The sequence below is a fragment of the Phodopus roborovskii genome, unplaced genomic scaffold (assembly GCF_943737965.1).
Source record: "Phodopus roborovskii unplaced genomic scaffold, PHOROB, whole genome shotgun sequence".
NCBI lineage: Eukaryota > Metazoa > Chordata > Mammalia > Rodentia > Cricetidae > Phodopus > Phodopus roborovskii.
In genome coordinates, this window is record NW_026125708.1 from 689,641 (window position 1) to 712,330 (window position 22,690).

The window sequence follows — 22,690 nt, forward strand, 5'->3', positions numbered from 1 at the left end:
GGAAGAAGGAAGAGGGATAAAAAAAAACACTAAAGATGTTTAGAAAAGCAGTAGGGGAATCATATTTTAATAGCTCCTTAATATATATGTGTGTTTGTGTGTGTGTGTGTATGTGTGTGTGTGTGTGTACACACAGAAAAACATATCATTTAATTGAAGTTACTTCAATTGAAGTGACAGGCTCCCTCTAAAGGAACATAAACTATCAAACAAAAAAACCAGTGCCATGAATATGAAACCTAGTTTTAAGTTGTTGGCGAGGGGAGTCCGAAAGACCTTCCCAAAGTAATATAGGTCATTGTCATTGTTTTTGGTACCCTTCAGACAAGATGAGACCCGACCCGATTGCTGAAGACACTTCAGATGAAGGATTTGGAGGAACTGATCTGGATATTACCTGGAAGATTCCTCACTGAGGATTAGTTCTCACAGTTTCAGAGGGAGCCATGCAAGCTGCCAAGGGAGTGATGCAATCAAGCCCTACCCAGCTATACTGCCAATGAATAACAACAATGACCAGCATGACAAGATATCCTGAAAGGAACAGTAGTGACACATCAGGAACCAACAATCATCTAATTGGATTTTAGGTCCACCTAAGAGAAGAAAATTCATACCTGGAACTATTAATTTAACCAGCTACCTGTGGCTGATGAGATCATGGTACCTAGAGAAGTCGTTCCTGCCACTACACCAGCATAAACTGAAACTGTGTTCTAAATACTCATCCTTATACCCAGTTCTCACCCATCATCGAGTAAACTTGTTTTTGCAGTAGATGAAGATACTAGAAACTGCAACTGGTCAAAATTTAGAAATAAAGTGACAGTAGAATCCCTGCCTCCAATCAATACATTTAGAACATAACCCCTACCCATAAGGCTCTGGGGACATCACTGGAAGGAGGCAGGAATGTTGTTAAGAGCCAGACCAGCTAAAGTGAGTTAGATAGGGGTGAGTCTGGAAGGAGTTAAATGGAGGTGTGGGGTGGGACAAATTGTACCAAATTTTCTAAGAGTTAATAAAATATTACTTTTAAAGGAGAAAAAAAATGAAGAAAGACATAGAAATTTGGGGAGGGACTGAATCATAGAAAAAAGAAAAATGATGAAAGAAAATGGTCATAATGGAGAGAAAGTAGTGTAAATGTGGTAAGGAAGAGAGTGAACATTTCTAAAAGAACAAAAAAATGCCTAAAAGCCTATGTGCTGATGCTCTTGACATATATTCTTGAGCATGGACTGACATTTTTATTCTTTGAGATTCCAATTTTATGACCAAAGTTGGCCACATTCACTTGAGGATTTGGGGGAAATGTTCTCTTTTTTAGAATATTCACCAACAATTAGAACTTACTGGCTCCACAATATTGAACTTCTTGGACTCTTGAACTTCCTGGATTTGATAGACATAATCAAGAGAGGACTCGAAGAAACTGTGCCTTTCCTTATCCACTTGGAGGTCTGCCTGTAGAAAGAGGTCAACAAATGTCACAAGTGTGCATTGGTCATTTTTTTGAAAGTCAGGAATTATCAATTCAGATTCTACAGCTAAAGAGGCATCACGACACCTGAAATATCCTATTGTTTTCATTATTTCTATTTTATTTTATTTTACAGTGAGGGAATATGAAACCAAGAGATTAAAGACTGAAAGCTTTCTATTTCTCGTCTAGCATGGAGGAAGCTTGGGAGTTATAAAACTGATTTTCAGATCAAGAGAAAAGCTGAACAAATTGGGAAGCCTTTCTTCTCAAATCCAACCGAAAATTAAAGTCAGGGGTATAAGTGCTGCTGCAAAAACTAGATTATAGGTGAATGGAGAGGATTGGAACTCATGAGAACAGACACCAGGAGCAAAGGGTGCTCAATGCTGGGGAATCGCCACTCTCACAGAAGAACTACTACCCAATTTCAGAATAAATTGCTAAGAAAATACAAGGACACAGCAAGGGCCCGAAGGAACTACAGCAACAGCAAACTAAGCCCAACTTAAGTCCTAGCCAAATAAGCATGAAACAAACCTCACACTAAGCACTTACTTCAGTTTCTTTATCCAAACATCCTCTCTGCCTTTTAAGCAGAAAAGCAAAGAGGGGGGGAAGAAACAATCTGAAGCAATAGAACAAGCATCAGAAACTAATGAAGAGTAGGCAGAAGCTGTAGCATGATAAGACCATGGATTGTAAGCAACTATTGTAAAATGAAAAGGATGCTAATGGAAAGGGAGAACAATATGAAGCAACCGATGTTTGATATTAAAAGACAGATGAAAATGAAGCATGGATCCAAAGGAAATGCCAGAAGTCTCAAACACTGTAAAAGAAATGAAGCATGCTTTATTGGGCTCACCGCCAGTCTGAACAAGGGTGAGGAAAAAGTAAGTCTGGGCCTGAAGATATTGCTCAGAAGTACACTACCCACCTAGCATGTACAGGGACCTGAGTAAGAGTTCTGACAATACAGGAAAGAAAAAAGAATCACTGAGTTTGACTGTACATCAATATAAAAGGTCAATACAAAGAGAATACACAACATAAAATAAAACATCTTACAACTGCTAGACAAATGTGTGGCATATGTGTACTCGGAATACAAGTGATGGTAGAAAGAGACTGGAACAGACAAACATTTTCAAAGATAATAACTGGGCATTTTGCAAAATGAAAGAATAACCACATACACAGCTCCTATGTATACACACAAGTGATTCTAAGTTGGCATAGTACAGAAAAAAATTGCACATCCATGTTTATTAATGCACTATGTGTATGCATATGTTTGTAGGTCAAAGAAATGGAAAGTCTCTAGGAGAGACCAGGTGGACTAAAGGGAGGGGAGAACAAGAAAGGATGGTGGAATATGTGTTATAAAAACCTAAGTGGAGACTATTGGGGGAGGAAGAATACCAGCAAGAGGAGGATGGAGAACTAGGAAGAACAAATAAGAAATAACAATGACATAGATACATAAAAATGCCACATTGGAATACATTTATTTGTATGCTAGCAAAAAATAATAATTTTTATTTTTAAAAATTCACTGTCCACATTGGCATGTCCACTGATATTGTAATTATGCCAATCTTTTTAAAGTAACTATATTATTGAGATTTCATGAGAAGTCAAACTTATGGGACACTATTTTAAAACTCTTGGAAGACACTATCAGAGAAAATCTGGCTATATGTAATGAAACACACATATGACAGTATTGGAGAGTCTAAATAAAGCAATAAGACAAGAGTTTGAGACCACCTTGAGTTATTACAAAACAAGATGAAGGTGCAAATAATCTGTATGACTTTAGATTGGCAATAATTTCAGATACATCAAAAGCATGATTTGTTAGAAATAAAGATATGTACATTTTCATTAAGCCAAAAACCTGTGCTGTACCAAAGATGCTTCTAAGAAAATAAAGAACATAGATACATACTTGGAGCATTGTAAAACATATATCTGATACTAGCTTGGCATCTAACATCATATCCAGAGTTCCTAAAACACAGCAATAAGAAAACAGCTCAATTTTAAAATAGGCAAGTATCAGATCAGATAACTCACCAGCGAAGGCAGGTGGCAGCTCAACATATGAGAAGGTGCTCAATATTATGTCATTGGGAAATTTCAAATGACAACAAAAAAGTGATAGCACTGTATAGTTATTAGTGTGGCTAACAATAAAAAGACTGAAAACACCAAACGCTGATAAGAACATCAAGCAAAAGAAAGTCTCAGAGCTTGTTAGAAAGAAGGATGGTACATGTTGGAAAATAACAGATTCTTACTAAATAAAGTATCTCCTTACAACTGTTGTACTCCTATAGCATTTACCAAAACAACCTCGACAAAATGTGCACACAAATATTTACCATGGCCAGATAAATAACTGTGAAATTTCAGAAGAAAACATATGCTTCCATAGGATATAAGACATATATGGGGTACAACCAGATGACAGCCCTGAAAATAAATGTTAACTATCAAATCATAAAAATATATCAATAACAGACACATATTGCTAAATAAAAATGTCGACGTGAAATGGCTCCATGCTGTGGGATTCCAACAACACGGCATTATAGAAAAGACAAAAATATGAAGATCAGTGACTGTCAGGGATTTGAGATGAGCATGGAGCTAAGAGAATTTCAGAACAGTGAAGCTGTTCTCCATCATACTACACTGTACACATGTTATTATACACTTGTCAAATTCCACAGAATGCCTAGCATGTGCAAGGTTCCAAACTCAACACAGTAAAAACAAACAACCCATATCCCACAGAACATAAAACCCACTGGCTCATCAACTATAATAAATAATCACAAGATCTTAATAATAGTACAAATGCATGAGAGGGATCCAGTACTTCACAACTGCACTTTCCATTCATTTTTTTTTTCTTTAAGGTACAGGAAATCTCTCTCATTTGTTATGACCATATGTGAATTTAAAAATCATCTAATTAAAAGTTAAATTAAATGGAAAAAACTTATCTGGGGATATAGGCCAATACCCTTTCCTCCTTTCCTCCTTGCCCCACTCACCTCCCCAGAAAAAAAGCCTAGACCTATCCTAAACCTTGTGTCTTGCCTTCTTTTACACCATTCTGAGAGATGCAGCAATGTAACAGTAATCTGGAAAAGTGATTTAGCAATGTTTCTTTGTTTCCCTTTGGGGGACAGTGTCTCATGCATCCTAGGCTGGCCCCACTCTCTCTATGTAGCCAAGGATGACCTTGAACTTGTGAGTTACAATTGCAGCCTTTTCCCTCCCTCTCTTCCTCATTCTCTTCAATCCTTTTTTCCTTTTCTTCATATCTGAGACCGACTCTCACTATATAGAACTTATTATGTAACCCAGACTGCCCTCAAAATCACAGCAATCCTCCTGCCTCAGCCTCTTGAGTGTTGAGATTATAACAATTACCTACCACTCCTAGGTTTAAAAATTAAAACCTCCTCATTAAAAAAAAAGTGACTGACTCAATTTCCCTTACTTCATTTTAAATGTCCAGAACAATGGCTGCAGACCTACTCATCAAACATGTCGACAAAGGCTGAGTTCACACCTAAAATCCCAGCACTTGGGAGGCATGGACAGAAAGACTTCTGAGAACCTGGGGACATTATGAGTGATACTCTGTTTTAAAACAACAAAATTCCCCACAAAGTGCAAACAAGGACACCTAAATAGTGTACAAAACTACTAGGATACCCTGATGGCTTCATAGTAAAACCCACCAGTATCCCCATGAGTCCCTGTGATTATTTTAAGATTTGGTATTCACTACGAGGTCTCAAAGGACTAGGGATTCAACATTTACTTCAGTGAAAGTATACAAAGAAAAATCAGCAAAGAGGAAAGGTGCCTAGGAGACACTGTATTTAAGCTACTAAGAGACTCCTTAGTAGTTCAAAAAAGGATACATAAAATACCATGTTTAATAAAATATAACAACAGATTAAAATAGCTTCCAGGAAAGATTCTCTACAGACTGATGATACCCCTAGGTTTTCATTGGACCTGGAAACATAGCACTCCCTGCCTAGCATGTGTTCTAATTCTAGACTATCTGAGAAACAGATATTTGAGAAAAGCCACACTGTCTGCATAAGCAGCTTGTGCACAAAGCCACTACTAAAATAGCCTCTCTAAAATTCCCTCACACTCCTTTTTTTCCAGACAGCATCACTTTGGAAAGTATCCATGTGCTCTCCTTGCCTGTTGCAGATAATAAATATTTCTCCACTCTTTGATGTTTTGGCCATGTTTTTCCTTTCTCTTCCCTCCTTTCTCTTTTTTTTGTTGTTGTCTTAGTCAAGATGTGAACCCACTGTATTTGATTACACTATCTTGACTTTTACTAGTCTTTTAGAGTAATATCCATTCTGGACAAATCCTTTCTTATGTCTTTCATGCCTTTCAAACTTGAGGCCACTAATTAGGTCTAGGGCAGTTTCTCCAGTCATATTTGTCATACATTTTTTTTTCAAATGATTATCTCAAATTGGGAAGGCATCTTTCTTCCACAAAGGAAATTTTTCCATCCAGACATAACTCTTCACCTTCTCATTCCCCAGGTCGCTCAAGATTATCATATAAACATACATTTTACAGTACAGGAAGAACCTTGCTGCTATGAGATTAATGCTCATTCTTAACTTAGAATCCCAGCTATAAGTTGTAGAAAGGCAAGGACGTTGTATTCATGTCCCTATAGTCTTGTTTCACCCAGTATAATGATGATTTGGTAAATATCTATCAAATAGTGGCTTGGGAGAATAGCAGTCACAGCAAGTCTCATAGAAGCAGTCGTCCAATTGCAACATTTCCTGTCCCCAACCAAAGAAGGAATGGAACACCACAAAAGGAAAATGTCTGCTCTTTATATACCAAATACAATACTAGTTTAACTCTATCCAAACATAGAATCTAAAATCACAGACTTAAAAACTTGGAATTAATAGTGACACTAGAGAATCATTCTTTCACACAGTGGAACTGAAGCCAGAAATAAAGTTCCTGAACACAGGAAGTTAGTGAAGGAACTGGCTCCAGACTCAGAGACCTGGGCCCAGGCCTCAGGTATTCCCTGCAAATGCTTACATGGCCCCTGTTGAGCTATTTAAAGGAGAAATGACTGTGATTTCTAAGCCATAGCACAAGTTGGAGTCAGGAACAGATATTGTAAACATACCTCTAGCAACTGAGATTCTTTCTTTTTGGATGACAGATGTAAGTGCCGGTCCAGTAATGAGTAAAACCTCTCACCATCCTTTTCAAATTTCTTCTTCCTCTCCTAGACATGGAACAGAAGCTTTGCATTAAATTTCTACGGTTTAATATTATAGACTTAGTAATGAGAATGAAAGATACACTTTGGGGTTTCATGTGGTCAGTTCCTGCAGCTCCTGGGAAGGAAAGAAAAAAACTAAAGCCAGTGCAAAATGTGCTGGTTTGGACTGATCTCAGTAGTCTGCGTTTCCTCAACTATAACCCCAAATCACTCTACCTACAAAACGGCAGTTCCTACTGGTAGAGCTGAAGCCTCTGAAAGCTCATCTTCCAATAATGACACTCAGAGGGGTCTCTGTTGCTGAAAGTCCTTTCTTCCCCTCACATATGGTTATCATTCATTTGATCTTAGAAAAAAAGGGCCCACAGAGGTGAAGTAAATATATCCAGGAAAGGTTAATCTGTATGAATTGAAATGACTTCAAACAGCTTCCATTCCAAGACAAAGGCAATCCAGGGTTACTTCTTAGAAAGAAGTCTTTGGTGTTATTTAAATATTTACTGCTGCATATTAAAAGCTGACAGAGGGAAATCCTGGAAGATTTAGATAGGAAACAAAACTTCAAACCAAGTTTTATGGGGGATGGAGGACTCAGCCTTCACTCTCCTTGGGGATAAAATATAATTAACTTCTCTGCTGTTCAGCACAAATATGTCACACCACTTCTAAAGAAACACTGACACAGAGTCATTGTCCTGATTTGTTTCTCAGCTTGACAGAAGTTATTTGGAAAGAAGATTTTCTGTTGAGAAAATGTCTCCAACAGATTGTCTGTAGACACGGCTGTGTGGCGTTTAGTTGACTAATGGTGGATGTGTGATACCCTAGCTTACTGTTCAATGGTGCTACCCATGGGTAGGTGGTCCCAGTATATGTAAGAAAGCAGGCTGAACAGGCCATACGGAGCAAGCCAATAAGAGGCACTCCTCCATGGCTTCTACTTCAATCCCTGCCTCCAGATTAATGCCTTGAGTTCCACCCTGTTTCCCTGGGTGATTGACTGTGATCTGTAAGCCAAAGAAACTCTTTCCTCCCTAAGTAGCTTTTAGCCATGGTGTTTTACCACAGCAATAAAAACCTAAGACAGAATGGTACCAGAGAGTGGAGTAGGGCTGAAATAGACACCTGACCAGGTTTTTGGAAGGACTCTAAGGACTTTTGGAACTCTGGCTTAGAAAAGCCACTACATGTTCATGCTTAACGGACTACTGAGGTCATTTAGAAGAAAATGCTGACAGCAGTGAAGACGATGGAGGCCCTCTAAGACTGTTTTCACCACGTTGACTGAATGCTGTGTTACCAAAATTTAAAAAAAAGTATTTCATGCTGGTAAGAATTCCTTTTATTTTATTTTTTTTTCAGAGAAGCTAGGAAACCAGGAGAACCCTAATAGAGTATACATGGTCCCCCGGGAGAAGGGGAAAGGGATAAGATCTCCTGAGAAAATTGGGAGCATGGGGAGGAGTGGAGAGGGAGTTAGGAGAAAGAGAAGGGGAGAGGAGGAGGGGAGAGGTGGGCATGAGGGAGCAGGAAGAGTGAGTCAGAAAAAGAACAGAGCAGAGCAAGAAAAGAGATGCCTTAATAGAGGGAGCCATTGCAGGCTTCAAGAGAAATCTCACACTAGGGAAATGTCTAGAGATATACAAGGATGACTCCAACAAAGAATCTAAGCAATACTGGAGAGGCTACCTTAAATGTCCTTCCCTGATAATGAGATTGATGACTACCTTATATGCCAACCTAGAGCCTTCATCCAGTAACTGATAGACGCAGAAGCAGCTAAACACTGAGCCAAACTCCTGGAATCCAGTTGTAGAGAGGAGTCAAAGGGGTCAAAATCATGCTGGAGAAACCCACAGAAATAATAACTTAAGCAAGTGGAAGTTCATGGATCCCAGTATGACAGCTGGGGAACCAGCATAGGACTGAACTAGGCCCCATGAATGTGGGTGTCAGTTAAGAGGCCTGGATATTCTTTGACACCTCTGGCAGTGGAACCAGTATTTATCCCTAGTGCAAGAATGGGCTTTGGGAACCCATTCCCTATAGAGGGATACTCTCTCAGCCTAGCTACATGTGAGAGGGCCTAGGTCCTATCCCAAATGATGTGACAGACTTTGATGATCCCTATGGGTGGCCTTACCCTCCCTGAGGAGTAGACAGAGGTGGGCTGGGGGTTGGTGGGGGGAATGGAAGGATGGGAGGGAGAGGGAAGTGGGATTGTTTTTAATTAAAATAAAGTCAATTTAAAAAAGAATATTACTATATGTGAAACACTATAGAAAATCATTCCTTTACATTGAAAAATAAAAATTTCAATTAAAAAAAAGAATTCCTTTTATACAGTAGACTGTTGAATTTACAGAACAATTTGAGCTCAATTAACATCTGTAAAATAATAAGGCGAAACATTTGATAGCATGAAATATCACACATTTTAATTACTTATTATTAATATAAAAGATGTCACTATTTATAGTGGTTAAATATGGCAAATAAAGAAAAAATTGATGATTTTCATAAATGACTTAAAATTGACATGCTGTCTAAATTTCGAATAAGGCCTGTGCTGATAACTAATGATAATATTATTTGCATTAAGTGTGTACATCATCTGTAAAGCCAGACAATTTTTATGTTCCCATATTGATACATTACTAAATTTTATTTCTTAGAGCACTAGGTGGGTCCTGCAGAATCTGTTTAAACACCCCTATAGGAATGGGTACACTTACCCTCTTCCTCATGTAAGAGGAATATATTTGAAGTTTCTCCACTAACTAATGTTAACTATAGGTTTTCATCATGCAATCATTACTGAGCTAATAAATTCCTCTTCAGTTCTAGATTTACTAAGATAAATACATGATTTTCTTCTTTACATGAACAATGAAGGGACTCCCATTACTTGGTTTCCAAGGCTGATTTTGAGGGTGAGGGGTCTGAGATAAGCACTAGCTGATTATGTTGTATTTTTAAGATTTATTTTTAATATTTTTTTCATATTGTGTGTAAGGGGTGTGAAATATGTGCACATGTATAGAAGTACCTGGAGAGGCCAGAGGCATTGGATGCTTTGGTGCTGGAGTCACTGGCTCTTTTGAGCAACCTAATGTGCATTATAGGAACTGAACTCAGGTCCTCTGGAAGGGCAGCAAGTACTCAACAACTGAGCCATCTCTCGAAGCCCCTCATGATATATTATTACTGTGAGATTCAGATAGCTAACATTTTACTTAGGAATTTTGTACTTACGCTCCCAAAAGTAATTTGTGTTCATTCTGAAACTTTCCTTAACTTATTATAATAGCATTATAAAATGTGTTGGTAGTAATGTTGTTTTATGAATGAAAATAACCAAACCTCTGAGGTATTAAGTTGCATATCCTAGGACAACCAGACATTAAAGGATAAAACAAACTACTTAAAATATCCTTACTTAAAGCCAGCACTGACACTGGATTCAGTATATATACCTTGAGAAAGATGGTGTCTTAATTAGGAATGCTGTGATGAAACACCATGACCAAAGCATCTTGGGGAGGAGTTTATTTAGCTTACAATTCAACATCATAGTTCATCATCAAAGGAAGTCAGGACAGGAACTCAAAACAGGGCAAGAACCTGGAGGCAGAAACTGATGCAGAGGCCATGGAGAAGTACTGTTTATGAATTTGTTCATCACAGTTTGCTCAGGCTGCTTTCTTATAGAACCCATGCACATCAGCCCAGGGATAGCACCACCCACAATGGACTGGGTCTTCCCCCATCAATCAATAAGACAATGCCCTAAAGGCTTGCCTACAGCCTGATCTCAAAGAGGCATTTCCTCAATTAAGGTTCCCTCCTCTTGGATGACCTTAGCTTTTGTCAAGTTGACACACAATGATAGTATAGGACAACCTTCTATCTTTATACAAAGTCTACACTCCACTTCTCATTTTCTTCCTTCTATTTCACTGGCCAACTACAATTCATCCTTCGGGATCCCATTCCTTTATGTCACTGGAATCTGTTACACATCTTTCTCAATGCCCCCATATCCTAGTCTGGGTTTAGAAGTCCCTCCTCTGATCACTCAGGATTGTATACATAAAATAAAAACATAAACCTGGTATGGTGGTGCATATCTCTAATTCCAGCATTCAGAAGGATGTGAGAAAGAATGAGAATTTAAGAAAAGAAAACAAAGGATACTTAGAAGGAAAAGAAGATAAGAGTGAAAATAATTACAGGCTTGTAGAATTTTGTGCATTACATTAATATTTCATTCACTCTAACACAACCTAGAAACAAGAAGCACAGTTGCTTTATCATATGTATATGAGAACACTATAATACCATTTATATGAACTAAAACTGCTGCACAAAACATAAGGAGAAGAAATTATCAAAGTATAGAAGCTATAAGCAAACAAACTACAATTTCCCTTTTGTATTTAAGTCTTGCTTTGCAAGCATAAATTTAGCATTCTCGTTATACAAGTCTTTTTTATCTGTGTTAGACAAAATATAGAAAAAAAAAGAAAGAAAAGCTTGTGTCAGGCACAAGCATGGCGCTGAGGGAATCTAGAGAAGGCAAAGCCATTGAAACTAGCTCATACTCCAGTAAGGACTAGAAATATACCTTAAAATCCCATTTACCATCTCACGTTACAAAAATGAATGTTGACATTAAACTAACATTATTCTTTATAAACAGAATAAATGAAAGACAAATTACCTATGGAAAGTATTGATTCTTCTGTATTGGTTTGGTTTTGAGACAGAGACTTGCTATATAGCTCTGACTGACCATAAAAATCTTCCTTTCTCAGGCTAATAATCAAATTTATATGGAAAAACAAAAGGCCCGGGATAGCCAAAAAACCCTGTACAATAAAACAACTTCAAGAGGCATCACCATCCCTGACATTAAGCTCTACTACAGAGCTAAAGTTCTGAAAACAGCCTGGTATTGGCACAAAAATAAACAGGTAGACCAATGGAATCAAATCGAAAATCCTGACATTAACCCACACACTTATGAACACCTGATTTTCAACAAAACAGCTAAAAGAATACAATGGGGTGAGGAAAACATCTTCAACAAATGATGCTGGTACAATTGGATGAGGGTGTGTAAAAGACTGCAGGTAGACCCATGTCTGTCACCATGCATAAAACTCAAGTCCAAATGGATCAAAGATCTAAACATCAATCCAGCCACACTTAACCTCTTAGAGGAGAAAGTAGGAGGTACCCTTGAACAAATTGGTATAGGAGATCACTTCTTGAACATAACTCCAGGGGCACAGACACTGAGATCAACAATTAATAAATGGGACCTCTTCACACTTAGAAGCTTCTGTAAGGCAAAGGACACAGTGAACAAGAACAAGCGGCAGCCCACAGACTGGGAAAAGATTTTCACCAATCCTACATCCGACAAAGGGCTGATCTCCAAAATATACAAAGAACTCAAGAAACTAGTCAACAAAACACCAAATAACCCTATTAAGATGGGGTACAGAGCTGAAGAAAGAATTCTCAATAGAGGAAATAAAAAAGACTGAAAGACACTTAAGAAAGTGCTCAGCATCCTTACTTATCAGGGAAATGCAAATCAAAACAACTTTGAGATACCATCTTACTCTTGCCAGAATGGCTAAAACCAATGACAATTCATGCTGGAGAGGATGTGGAGAAAGGGGAACAATCCTGCACTGCTGGAGAGAGTGCAAATCATTTTAGAGATCAGTATGGCGGTTCCTCAGGAAAGTGGGAATTAGTTTACCACAGGACCAGGCAATCCCCCCTCATAGACATATACCCAAATGATCTAAATCCATGAAACAAAGACATCTGCTCAACTATGTTCATTGCAGCATTATTTGTACTAGGAAGAACCTGGAATTAACCTAGATGCCCCCCAATTGAAGAATAGATAATGAAGGTCTGGCACATCTATACAATGGAATACTACTCTGCAAAAAAAAATACTGGAATCTTGAAATTCGCAGGCAAGTGGATGGCACTTGGAGAAACCATCCTGAATGAGGTAACCCAGTCACAAAAAGAGGAACATGGTATGTACTAGTTCATATATGGATTTTAGACCTAGAGCAAAGGATCACCAGCATATAATTCACACCACCAGAGGTACTAGGATACAAGGTGTATTTTAAGAGATTCATATAAAGTCCGTCACAGAAGCGGGAAGGGACAAGTCCCCCAGACACAGGGGAAGTGAGGGGAAGTGAATAGAGAGAGAAGTAGGAGAGAGAGGGGGGAGGAGAAGAAAACACGTGAGACCAGGAAGATTGAGTCAGGGTAGGAATAGAAGACAGAAGAGAGGGAGAGGAGAGAGAGAGAGAGAGAGAGAGAGAGAGAGAGAGAGAGAGAGAGAGAGAGAACATAAAAGAGAGAGCCATTATTGGTTTGAAGAGAAAACTGTAACTAAAGAAAGGTCTAGAGACCTACAAGACTGCCGCCAACTAACAATTTGAGCAACCGTGGAAAGGCTACCATAAATGCCCTTCCTGGATAGTGAGATCAACAACTAACTTATCCACCATCATGGAGCTCTCATCTAATACCTGTTGGAAACTGAAGCAAACACCCATACCTAAACACTGAGTCGAACTAGAATCCAGATGCAGACGGATAGGACAAGACCAGGAAGCAGAAACACATAGAGACAGCTGACCTGAACAAGGAGGAGCTAATGGGCCCCCAGACTGTTAGCTGGGAATCCAGCATGGAACTGACTCAGGCCCCCCTGAATATGGGTCTCAGCCAGAAGGACTGAGCAGTCTAAGGGACCTCAGACAGTGGAGCCAGGATGTATTCCTGGTGCACAAAAGGACCTTGTAAACCCATCCCCCATGGAGGGATATTGCCTTAACTAGAGACAGGAGAGAAACCCTAGTCCCTACTTCACATGACCTGTCAGATCCACATGACCCCACCTGGATGGTATTGCTCTACATGTGGAATTGGGGTGGGGTATGGGAGGGGAGGTGGTCAGGGTGCATGTGAGGGGGCAGAGAGGGTAAAAGAGTGGGAGGGAAGGAGGGAGTGAGAACTGGGATCGACATATAAATTAAATTAAAAAATTAAAAAAAAATTCTTCCTTTCTCAATCACCCAAGTGCTTGGATTACAGGCATGCACCACCATGTTTGGCTGAAATTACTGTTTCTTATGATGTTGAAAGACCCTATCTTTGATTTCAACTAAAAAGAAAATCATTCTTTCTCAGTGTTATGTACTGAGGTGAGTGCGGAAGAAAACATGTCCCCAAGGAAAACTGTTTCAAGTGCTTTGCATAATTCCACCTAGAAAACCAGATCAGAAGCAGCAGCTGGATGGGGTACTTAAAGAGCATGACAAATATCTAGAGAACACTGTGTCCAGGCAGGCAGAGCCAGTCAACTTGTGTCTTCTCAGGGGAAGTAAACATGAGCTGCCAAAGGTTTAAGACATTGGTTCTGGTACGGCAAATCTCTCATGGACTAAGGAGGCTCTTTTTCTGACCAAATGAAGTTGGGATCTCTTGGGTTGACAAGACCAGCTGTGAGGCTGACAGCTGTTTCTCTCTCTCTCCTACTTGGAAGAGGAAATGAGCTTATATTGCTGTCTCCACCCACTTGCACCAGTGACTGTGATCCCAGAATGCAGCACATGGAGGTTTCTGTGTGCAAGGTATTGACACTTTGTGCAGGATGGTGATGCTGCTCTCAAGAGAAAATGAGACCTTTGTACACAGCAGCATATGAGAGCCCTTCACAGGAATACAAAGAAAAGACTTAGTATGCTTCTTACTAAAAATGATGGCTTCAAAAACATGAATGGAGAATGTATATGCCTTAGGGTTTATACTGCTATGATAAATACCATGACCATAAGCAATTTGTGAGAAAAGGATTTATTTCAGTTTATAGTTCCATGACACAGTCCATCACTGAGGGAAACGGGGAATGAAACCTAGAAGTAAGAACTGATCCAGAAGTCATGAAGGAATGATGTTTACTGGCTTCCTCAGCATGCCTTTTTATAGCATCCAGGACCACCAGTCCAGGAGCAGTATTGCACATAGTGGCCTGGGCCTTCACACATAAATCATTAATAAAGAAAATGAACCATAGGTTTACCCATAGACCAGTCTAATGGAGACATTTTCTTAATTGAACTTCCCTTTTCCAAAATGACTCTAGCTTGCATCAAGTTGACATGAAAAGATCTAGAACATAAGGCAAGTGTTCTATGTTCCAACACTAAGATACAACCTCAGGTCCTCAATAACAGTTTATGGTATGGATTAAAATAACATAGTTGTGCAACTTGACAGAGAGCCAACACAGAGAGGGGTCACTGACTTTCAGTGGGCACCTAAAACTAAAAACTGCACTGAGGGAAGTTTGTCTCTGCTTTTTTTTTCCCCCTTGGATTGGACAGAGAAGGCAATATTAACAGGTCTTGAAGCACAATAAAAAAATAAGTTACCTGGGAATGGTGGCACTCAAGGGACTAAGGAATAAGGATTGTGAGTTCCAGAGTCCTAGGCTATAACAACATTTCTCAAAAAAAAAAAAAAACCCAAAAATAAATGAATTCTTCAGAGACACAAATCTAAGTTTTATATATTTCATAAGGTTGTATTCATTTTTGTGTGCTGTGACAAAATATCATGGCCAAAAGCAATTCATGAAAGAAAGATTATATTTTGGTTTATGATTCCAGAGGTATAAAGTCCATGATGTTGGGGAGGCATGGGAGCAGGTAGTCTTCAAACGCAATTGTGAGGCAGAAATCTGAAGCATACTGATGTTGGGTGATATCCAACCACACTGTGAATCCCAAGTTTGCATTTGCATTAATTAAATGATTGGCAAAGACAGTCTACATTTGATGATCACACCTTGATTCTATGTCCTACGGCACTTTTGAATGCATTCAAATACTTGAAGAATCAGGAAAGAGGATTGAGTCATTTACTAAAACTTTACAAGGCCTAAAAGAAGCTTACACTCATTTGTTTTCAAAGATTGATTTCAGCTGTAAACAGAATGATATCAGATTCAGAAGTTAGACAAATATTAATTGAATCTTTGTGTTGGGGCATATTAGTTTAAGATGTGTTGTATTCATTTATGCTGTGGAATATTTGTTTAATGATGCAAAGATGTATTGAACTCTTTTATGCTTCATTTGTTTACATCTGTAAAGCTGTGCTATTTTGCCTGTCTGAAACACCTGATGGTCTAATAAAGAGCTGAAAAGCCAATAGTGAGGCAGGAGAAAGTATACATGGGGCTGACAAGCAGAGAGATAAATAAGAGAAATCTACCCTCAAAAGAAGGGAGGAGCGAGAAAAGGAGACAGAGGGGAGGACACCAAGGAGCAGCCACCAAGTCACATAGCGACCCACAGAATTAAGAAGGAAAGATACATAGCACAAAGAAAGGTTAAAAAAAAAAAACTTAGAGGCGAAAATAAATAAACATAGAAGAGAAACAGAATAATTTAAGTTAGAAAAACGGGCTAGAAACAAGCCAGGCATTCATAAGTAAGAATAAGTCTCCCATGTATTTATTTATTTGGGAGGTAGATGGCAGGCCCCCAAAGAAAAAAAAAATTAACTACATATTTAGCTTTTGAAAATTCTAATTCGGAATGCAAAAGGGTGACCTGGCCTTTAAAGGATTTATCAGATCCTTAGATAAATGGATCTGAAATACAGCTGATATGGGATCTAACACTTATGATGATGATACTTGGATAGAAAAAAAGGGATTTCTAAAAATTTGAAGAAAAACCAAAAGGGCAGATGTTCTCATTGTGGTAAAAAATATTTCATATGAAAAGGGACTATGAAAGTTATTCCTAGAAACAATGTTTTGTCTAGAGATAATCCAAACAGAATGTAATGTCCCAGCCTTCTGGAATATGTGAAAGGTGTAGCAAAGGCTGGCATTGGACTCATGAATGCAGATCAACATGGGACAGACAAGGTAATACTTTGCCATTGGAAAATGCCTTAGTGGGCTTCTTGTAGGCCACAATGTCAAATTTAGTTCAACCATTCCCTGTCAGAATTTGTGGAAACCCCTCGACAGAGCAATTAAAACAAACATGTTTAATTCCTGTTGTTAAAAACCATACTGCTCTGGATGACAGAACAGCTTCAGTAGATAAAACAAAATTTTCAGGAAAGACCATAAAACAAGTATTTTGGCAAATTTCTATAAATGATCAAAGACCAACGCTAAAAATATGAATCAATGGCAATGAAATTGAAAGTTTGATTCACACCAGTGCAAATGAAACAATAATTTCACCAAAAGCCTGGCATCGAGATTGGCCTCTTCAGGAGGAAAATATTCAGCTTCTACGAATTGGAATTATATCTCAGGTAAAACAAAGTGCAAGATGGGTTGACTGTATAGAATCAGAAGACAGGTAGGAAAATCAAAAGCATATGTGGCTAAAATAGCAATGAATTTATGTGGACGTGATTTGTTGCAGCAATGGAAAACACAGATTAACATTCCTCCAGTCTGAAAGACAAACCATAAATTAAGGTATGCTTCTGAGAAATTAAAAAGGTATTATCAAGAACAGTCACTGACTGTTCAGGCTGTACATAAGCAGAACATAACAGCTGCTGATCTTTGAAAGGTGCCAACAGCTCTACCTTTAATAAAAATGGTTAACTGACAAATCTGTGTGGGTAGAACAATGGGATTTGCCATCAGAAAAATTACAGGCATTAGAACAGTTGGTACAGAAGAAGCTAAATGCTCAACATATTAAAGAACTGACCAGTCCTAGGAATTCTCCTGTAATTGCTATTAAAGAGAAATCTGGAAAATGGGTAATGTTATCAGATGTAAGAGCCATAAATAAGGTGATTCAGCCCATGGGCACTTTACAAACTGAAATTCTCTTGCCTTCTTTATTAGCTAAAGGATGGTGTATTGTAGTGACTGATTTAAAAGATTGCTTTTTTACTACACCTTTACAAGAACAGGATAAAGAAAAATTTGCCTTCACAGTGCATACTTATAATAATTCCCAGCCGTTAAAATGTACCATTGGAACATTCTTCCACCGGTAGCCCCACCTAATGCCAATAGTTTTTACAATGCCCATTAGAACTAATTTGTAACCGTTTCATCAACCAATAATTTACCATTATGTGGATGATATCTTATTGGCTGATTCAGACAGATACTTTAGAAAGAATGCTTGAAGAAGTAAAGAAAATTTTGCCTTGTTGGGGATTACAAATTGCTCCTGAAAAAACATAAAGAGGAGATTCTATTAAATATTTAGGATATAACAAAGGTTTACAGAAAATTCAACCACATTAAGTACAAATCAGGAGAAATCAATTAAAAACAATGATTTTCATAAATTTCTGGGAGATATTAACTGACTATGTCCTAAATTAGATTAACAACTCAAGAACTAAGTAATTTATTTCAAACCTTATAAGGTAAAAGGACTTAAACATTCCAAGGAAATTATCAGTTGAGGCTGAGGTACAGAGAGAATTGGCTCTGGTAGAAAGGAAATTGCAGGATACACACATGGATCAGTTAGATCCAGAGCTTGATTGTATTCTGGTTATTTTACCTTCTACTCATCATCCTAACTGGCACCCACATTCAGAGGGCTTGTTTCGGCCCAATGCTGATTCCAGACTGGGGTCCCTGTGCTCTCATTATGTCAGGTCAGCTGTATCTGTGGGTTTCCCCAGCACGGTCTTGGCTTTTTTGCTCATGCCTCCTCCCTCTCTACAACTGGATTCCAGGAGTTTGGCTCAGGGCTTAGCTGTGGGTGCCTATATCTGTTTCCATCAGCTACTGAATGAAGGCTCTAGGATGGCAATTAAGGTAATCATCAATCTCATTATAGGAGAAAGGCATCAAAAGCGGCCTCTCCACTATTGCTTAGATTCTTACTTATAAAGAATCCTAATTGGATCCTTCCTCACATTATAAGGGAAACACCAATTACTGGAGCCCTTATAGTCTATATTGATGCAAATAAATCAGTAAAGGCCGGTTACAAATCAGAAAATATAAGTAAAATGGCTCAGAGCCCTTATGATTCTGTGAAAAAGTCAGAATTATATGCTATTATCATAATTTTAATGGATTTTACAGAATTTCTCAACATAGGTACCAATTTGCAATATGCAGAAAGTTGTTTTGCCTATTGAACCCACTAAATCAGGAATCGGAACACTGTGTGTGTGTGTGTGTGTGTTTACATATATACATACATATCACACATCCTATCCCATATGGGTCTGCCAGATCTTCCTGCACAAGGTAATGATGAAATTGATCAACTATTGATAGGAAATGTCAACTATTGGCAGAATTTCATTACAAACATGTCAATAACAAAGATTTGAAAAAAATATTTTCCCATCACTTAGCAACAAGCCAAAGAAATGTCCTGGTTATTCTTTATACAACCAAACTCCATTACCAGCAAGAAGTAACCCAAATGGTACTCAAAAGAATGAAATCTGGCAAATGGATGTGTTCCGTTTTGTAGAATTTTGAAAATTAAAATATGTACAAAACACCAATGGTACCTATGCAGGTTTTCAGTGGGCAACTACTTTGTGTTCTGAAAAGGGTGATTCTGTGATCATACATTTATTAGAAGTTATGGCCATCATGGGAGTACCTGTAAAAATCAAGACTGACAATGCTCCCACATATATCTCCAGTAAAATGAGATGGGTTTTGCATGTTACAAGATAAAGCATATTACAGGTATACCACACAATCCTACAGGACAAGCAGTTATAAAAAGATCTAATTGCAGTGGGGGTGCACACCATAATCTCAGCACTTGGGGGCAGAGGCGGGAGGATCTCTGTGGGTATAAGGCCAGCCTAGTCTACAGAATTAGTTCTAGGATAGCCAAGGCTACATAGAGAAACCCTGTATCAAAAGAAATAACCAAACAAAAAAGATATGTTTAATAAACAGAAAGGGGCAATAAAGATATTTTTCTGAAAAGGGAGGAATGGAAATTATAGAATATAAGGGTAGATTACTGAATCTACTTTAAACTAAAACTCAACTATTCATCTCAAATATTTTACATTCTTGTGGATTTTTGCATATTCATACAAACTTAAGGTTGTTTTGTTAGAACTTACTCCATATGTTTCTACTCTTATTTAACGTATTGTACATATGCAGCTCATTTAAAATGAGGATGCATAATTAAGAAACACATATTAGAAGTTAGTCATTTATAATAATCCAATTTGTAGTTAGGTATTTTTTTCAAGGTTAAACAGATACATTTTAGATAGATAGGCAGCTTCAAAAATTTCAGAGACCTACAGAATTTGGCTTTTAAGACGCTTTAATGACCTAAGGCTTTCCATGAAAATGAGACATGTCTGCTCCTGGCAGCAGCAATTTACTCCAAAAAAAAAGGACAATGGGCATCAAAGAACCTCTATAGGGAGCATGCTTTTATTGTGGCAATGTTAACCCACTGGGCATGAAACTGTTCTTGCCTCAACTGCTGACAGTATACTGTCCAAACTAGAAGAGCAGGACACAAAAGAAGGCAACTGCCAAACTGCATCAAGATAAGATAGGAAAGTTCTTCAAAATGCCTGTTTGCTTCACAGAAAAGTCTGTCAGATATCCTAAGCCTGTAGGCTGAAGATGGATGCCCAAGCATTGTACAGCAACCTTTGGTGACTATCCAGGCAGCCAGCTGCTTCTGCTATTTCTATAGATTTGGTATTTGTTTACTCTGTGATTCCTGTTTACTCAGGTAATACATCTTTCTAGGGTGTCTTATGGAGTTGAAGATGAGATAATTATAGTTACAATTTTCCATATTACCAAATTTTAAAAGGAAACTCACAAAAGAGGTATAAACCGTAGAAGGTGAGAGACATAAAAGCTTAAAATATTTATCTAAGAAAGTGTTTTGAGAGCTAAAAAGATAGTTTTGGTTTGGTGAGACAAGTTAGAACAGAACGAAATTCCGTACAAAACTTTTGACTCACCGAGATAGGATAGATAATAAAGCAGTTTCTCTGAATTTGACAAATACAAATAGACCAGACATTGTGAATGTAATCCTTACATGACAATTGTTCTTATTGTATAAGTTTATTGTATAAACTTTTACTGTGTTGGCATTAAAAAGCATTACTTTTTATTTAGACAAAAAGGGAGGAATGTTGGGGGATATTTGTTCACACCGTATGCCCCACATTTGTATTAGTGCTAATTAAACAAAATTAACCTTGAGTCAGGAGGCTGAGTTAGCAACTAGTTGACAGAAAGTAATCATAGAGCATCAGAGGACATCTAGAAGAGATAGAGATGCACTGGAAGGAGTAGGGAAGGATGTGGAGGGGTGTGGCTTCTTTGTTTGGTGGAGTAGAAGGACAGTCTCTTTCAGAGATACCAGCAAAGACAGAAGTTTAGCTAGGTGCTACTCAATCTCTCTGAGCTAGCAGGTTTTCAACCCCCAGGCTTTCAATATTAAGTCTTATGTATAAGTAGAATGATAGAGATGTAGTTAAAGTTATCTTTAGTGGCAACAGCAAAGCTAGTGCCTATGGGAACAGAATTACCACAAGGCTGAGGCCTAATCAGCTGGGCCACTGCCAGAAAATCAGGCCAGTAGCTGAGGAGTCACAATTATTGGCTGAAATAGCAGTATATTAAGGTCCAGCCACTGTGCCAAACTTAAAACAACAGAGTAAACTGGAAATAGGGCAATGTTGTAAAGCCTCAAAGCGTACACCCAATGATACACTTCTCAGCAAGCAAGGCTGCACCCCCTTAAGGTATCACTAACTGGAGACAAAGTATTCAAATATATGAGCCTATAAAGTATTTCATACAAAATGAACATAAGAAGGGTTTTCATTTAAGCCACCATAAGGTTTAATTTATAATGCAGAAGTTAAAGGGAGTATATGTAAAAACAGTTTATATTCTCACATTAATGGCTCACAGTAAAGGAACTAACATTTAAGCATCAAGCACTTTTTATAATCAATCCTTACATCGTGGAGAGAATTACTACCCATGAATTAGTCAAAATTAAAGCTAAGAAAGGCAAAATTATTCCATGTCACAGAACCAGTAAATTGAAAAATTAGTTGTTCACTTTTGTGAACAGTTGCTGCACAGTATACTGGACTCAGGAACTATGCCACATTTCTCTGTTCCTCAGGTTTTTGCTATTAATTTGATTGTCATAATCTGTAAAATATCAATAAGTAATTCTTACCCAAAATTAAATACTATGTAAGCATCTTATGAATATGTAAACATATGTATATGCTTAGAATATTACAAAGTTAGAAATTGCCATGATTCATATCCAGCCTACTGGGCTACTTTCAGGAATAATTTAAATTAAGAAATCAAATGTCAACAAATGCCTGTTTGAAAGGTCTCTGTGGGAACCATGATGCTGTCAACTGTCCCTAATAACACAAAATCATTACACACTATTGCATGTAGCAAATACTTCCTCAGTTTGAACTTCTGCCCTTGCGGGTATGATTTTGGTCTTCTCTTCATTCAGACATTTCAGAAAATGGAAAACAGATGAGCAAGGCAATGTGGGAAACAGAATTGGAGAAAAATAGTTTATTTCAGGAGGATAAGAACTGAAAGCTTCCCCCACCTCCAAATATTTTCCCTTCTGTGATAAATATCTAGAATGAGAAAAAGACCTCGAGGTTTCAGTCTAGACCTAGCTGAAAAAACTTAAGAAAAAAATATCTAAGTGAAAATAGCCAGGTATGGTGGTGAACATCTTTAATCCCAACACTCCAAGAGTGAGTTTGAGGCCATCCTGGTCTATATAATGAGTTGCAGCCCAGAC

At 38.1% G+C, this 22,690-nt stretch overlaps 1 protein-coding gene across 1 annotated transcript in view; it reads right to left on the minus strand.

Annotated features, from left to right (window-relative positions):
• Ophn1 (oligophrenin 1) overlaps positions 1 to 22,690 on the minus strand; it is a 333,577-nt gene that overhangs the window by 156,138 nt on the left and 154,749 nt on the right. The window contains exons 6-7 of the mRNA XM_051178493.1: positions 6,705 to 6,806; positions 1,357 to 1,467 (exon numbers count right to left, since the gene is read on the minus strand). Of these exons, the coding sequence (XP_051034450.1) occupies positions 1,357 to 1,467; positions 6,705 to 6,806 (213 nt within the window). The remainder of the gene's footprint in view (positions 1 to 1,356; positions 1,468 to 6,704; positions 6,807 to 22,690) is intronic.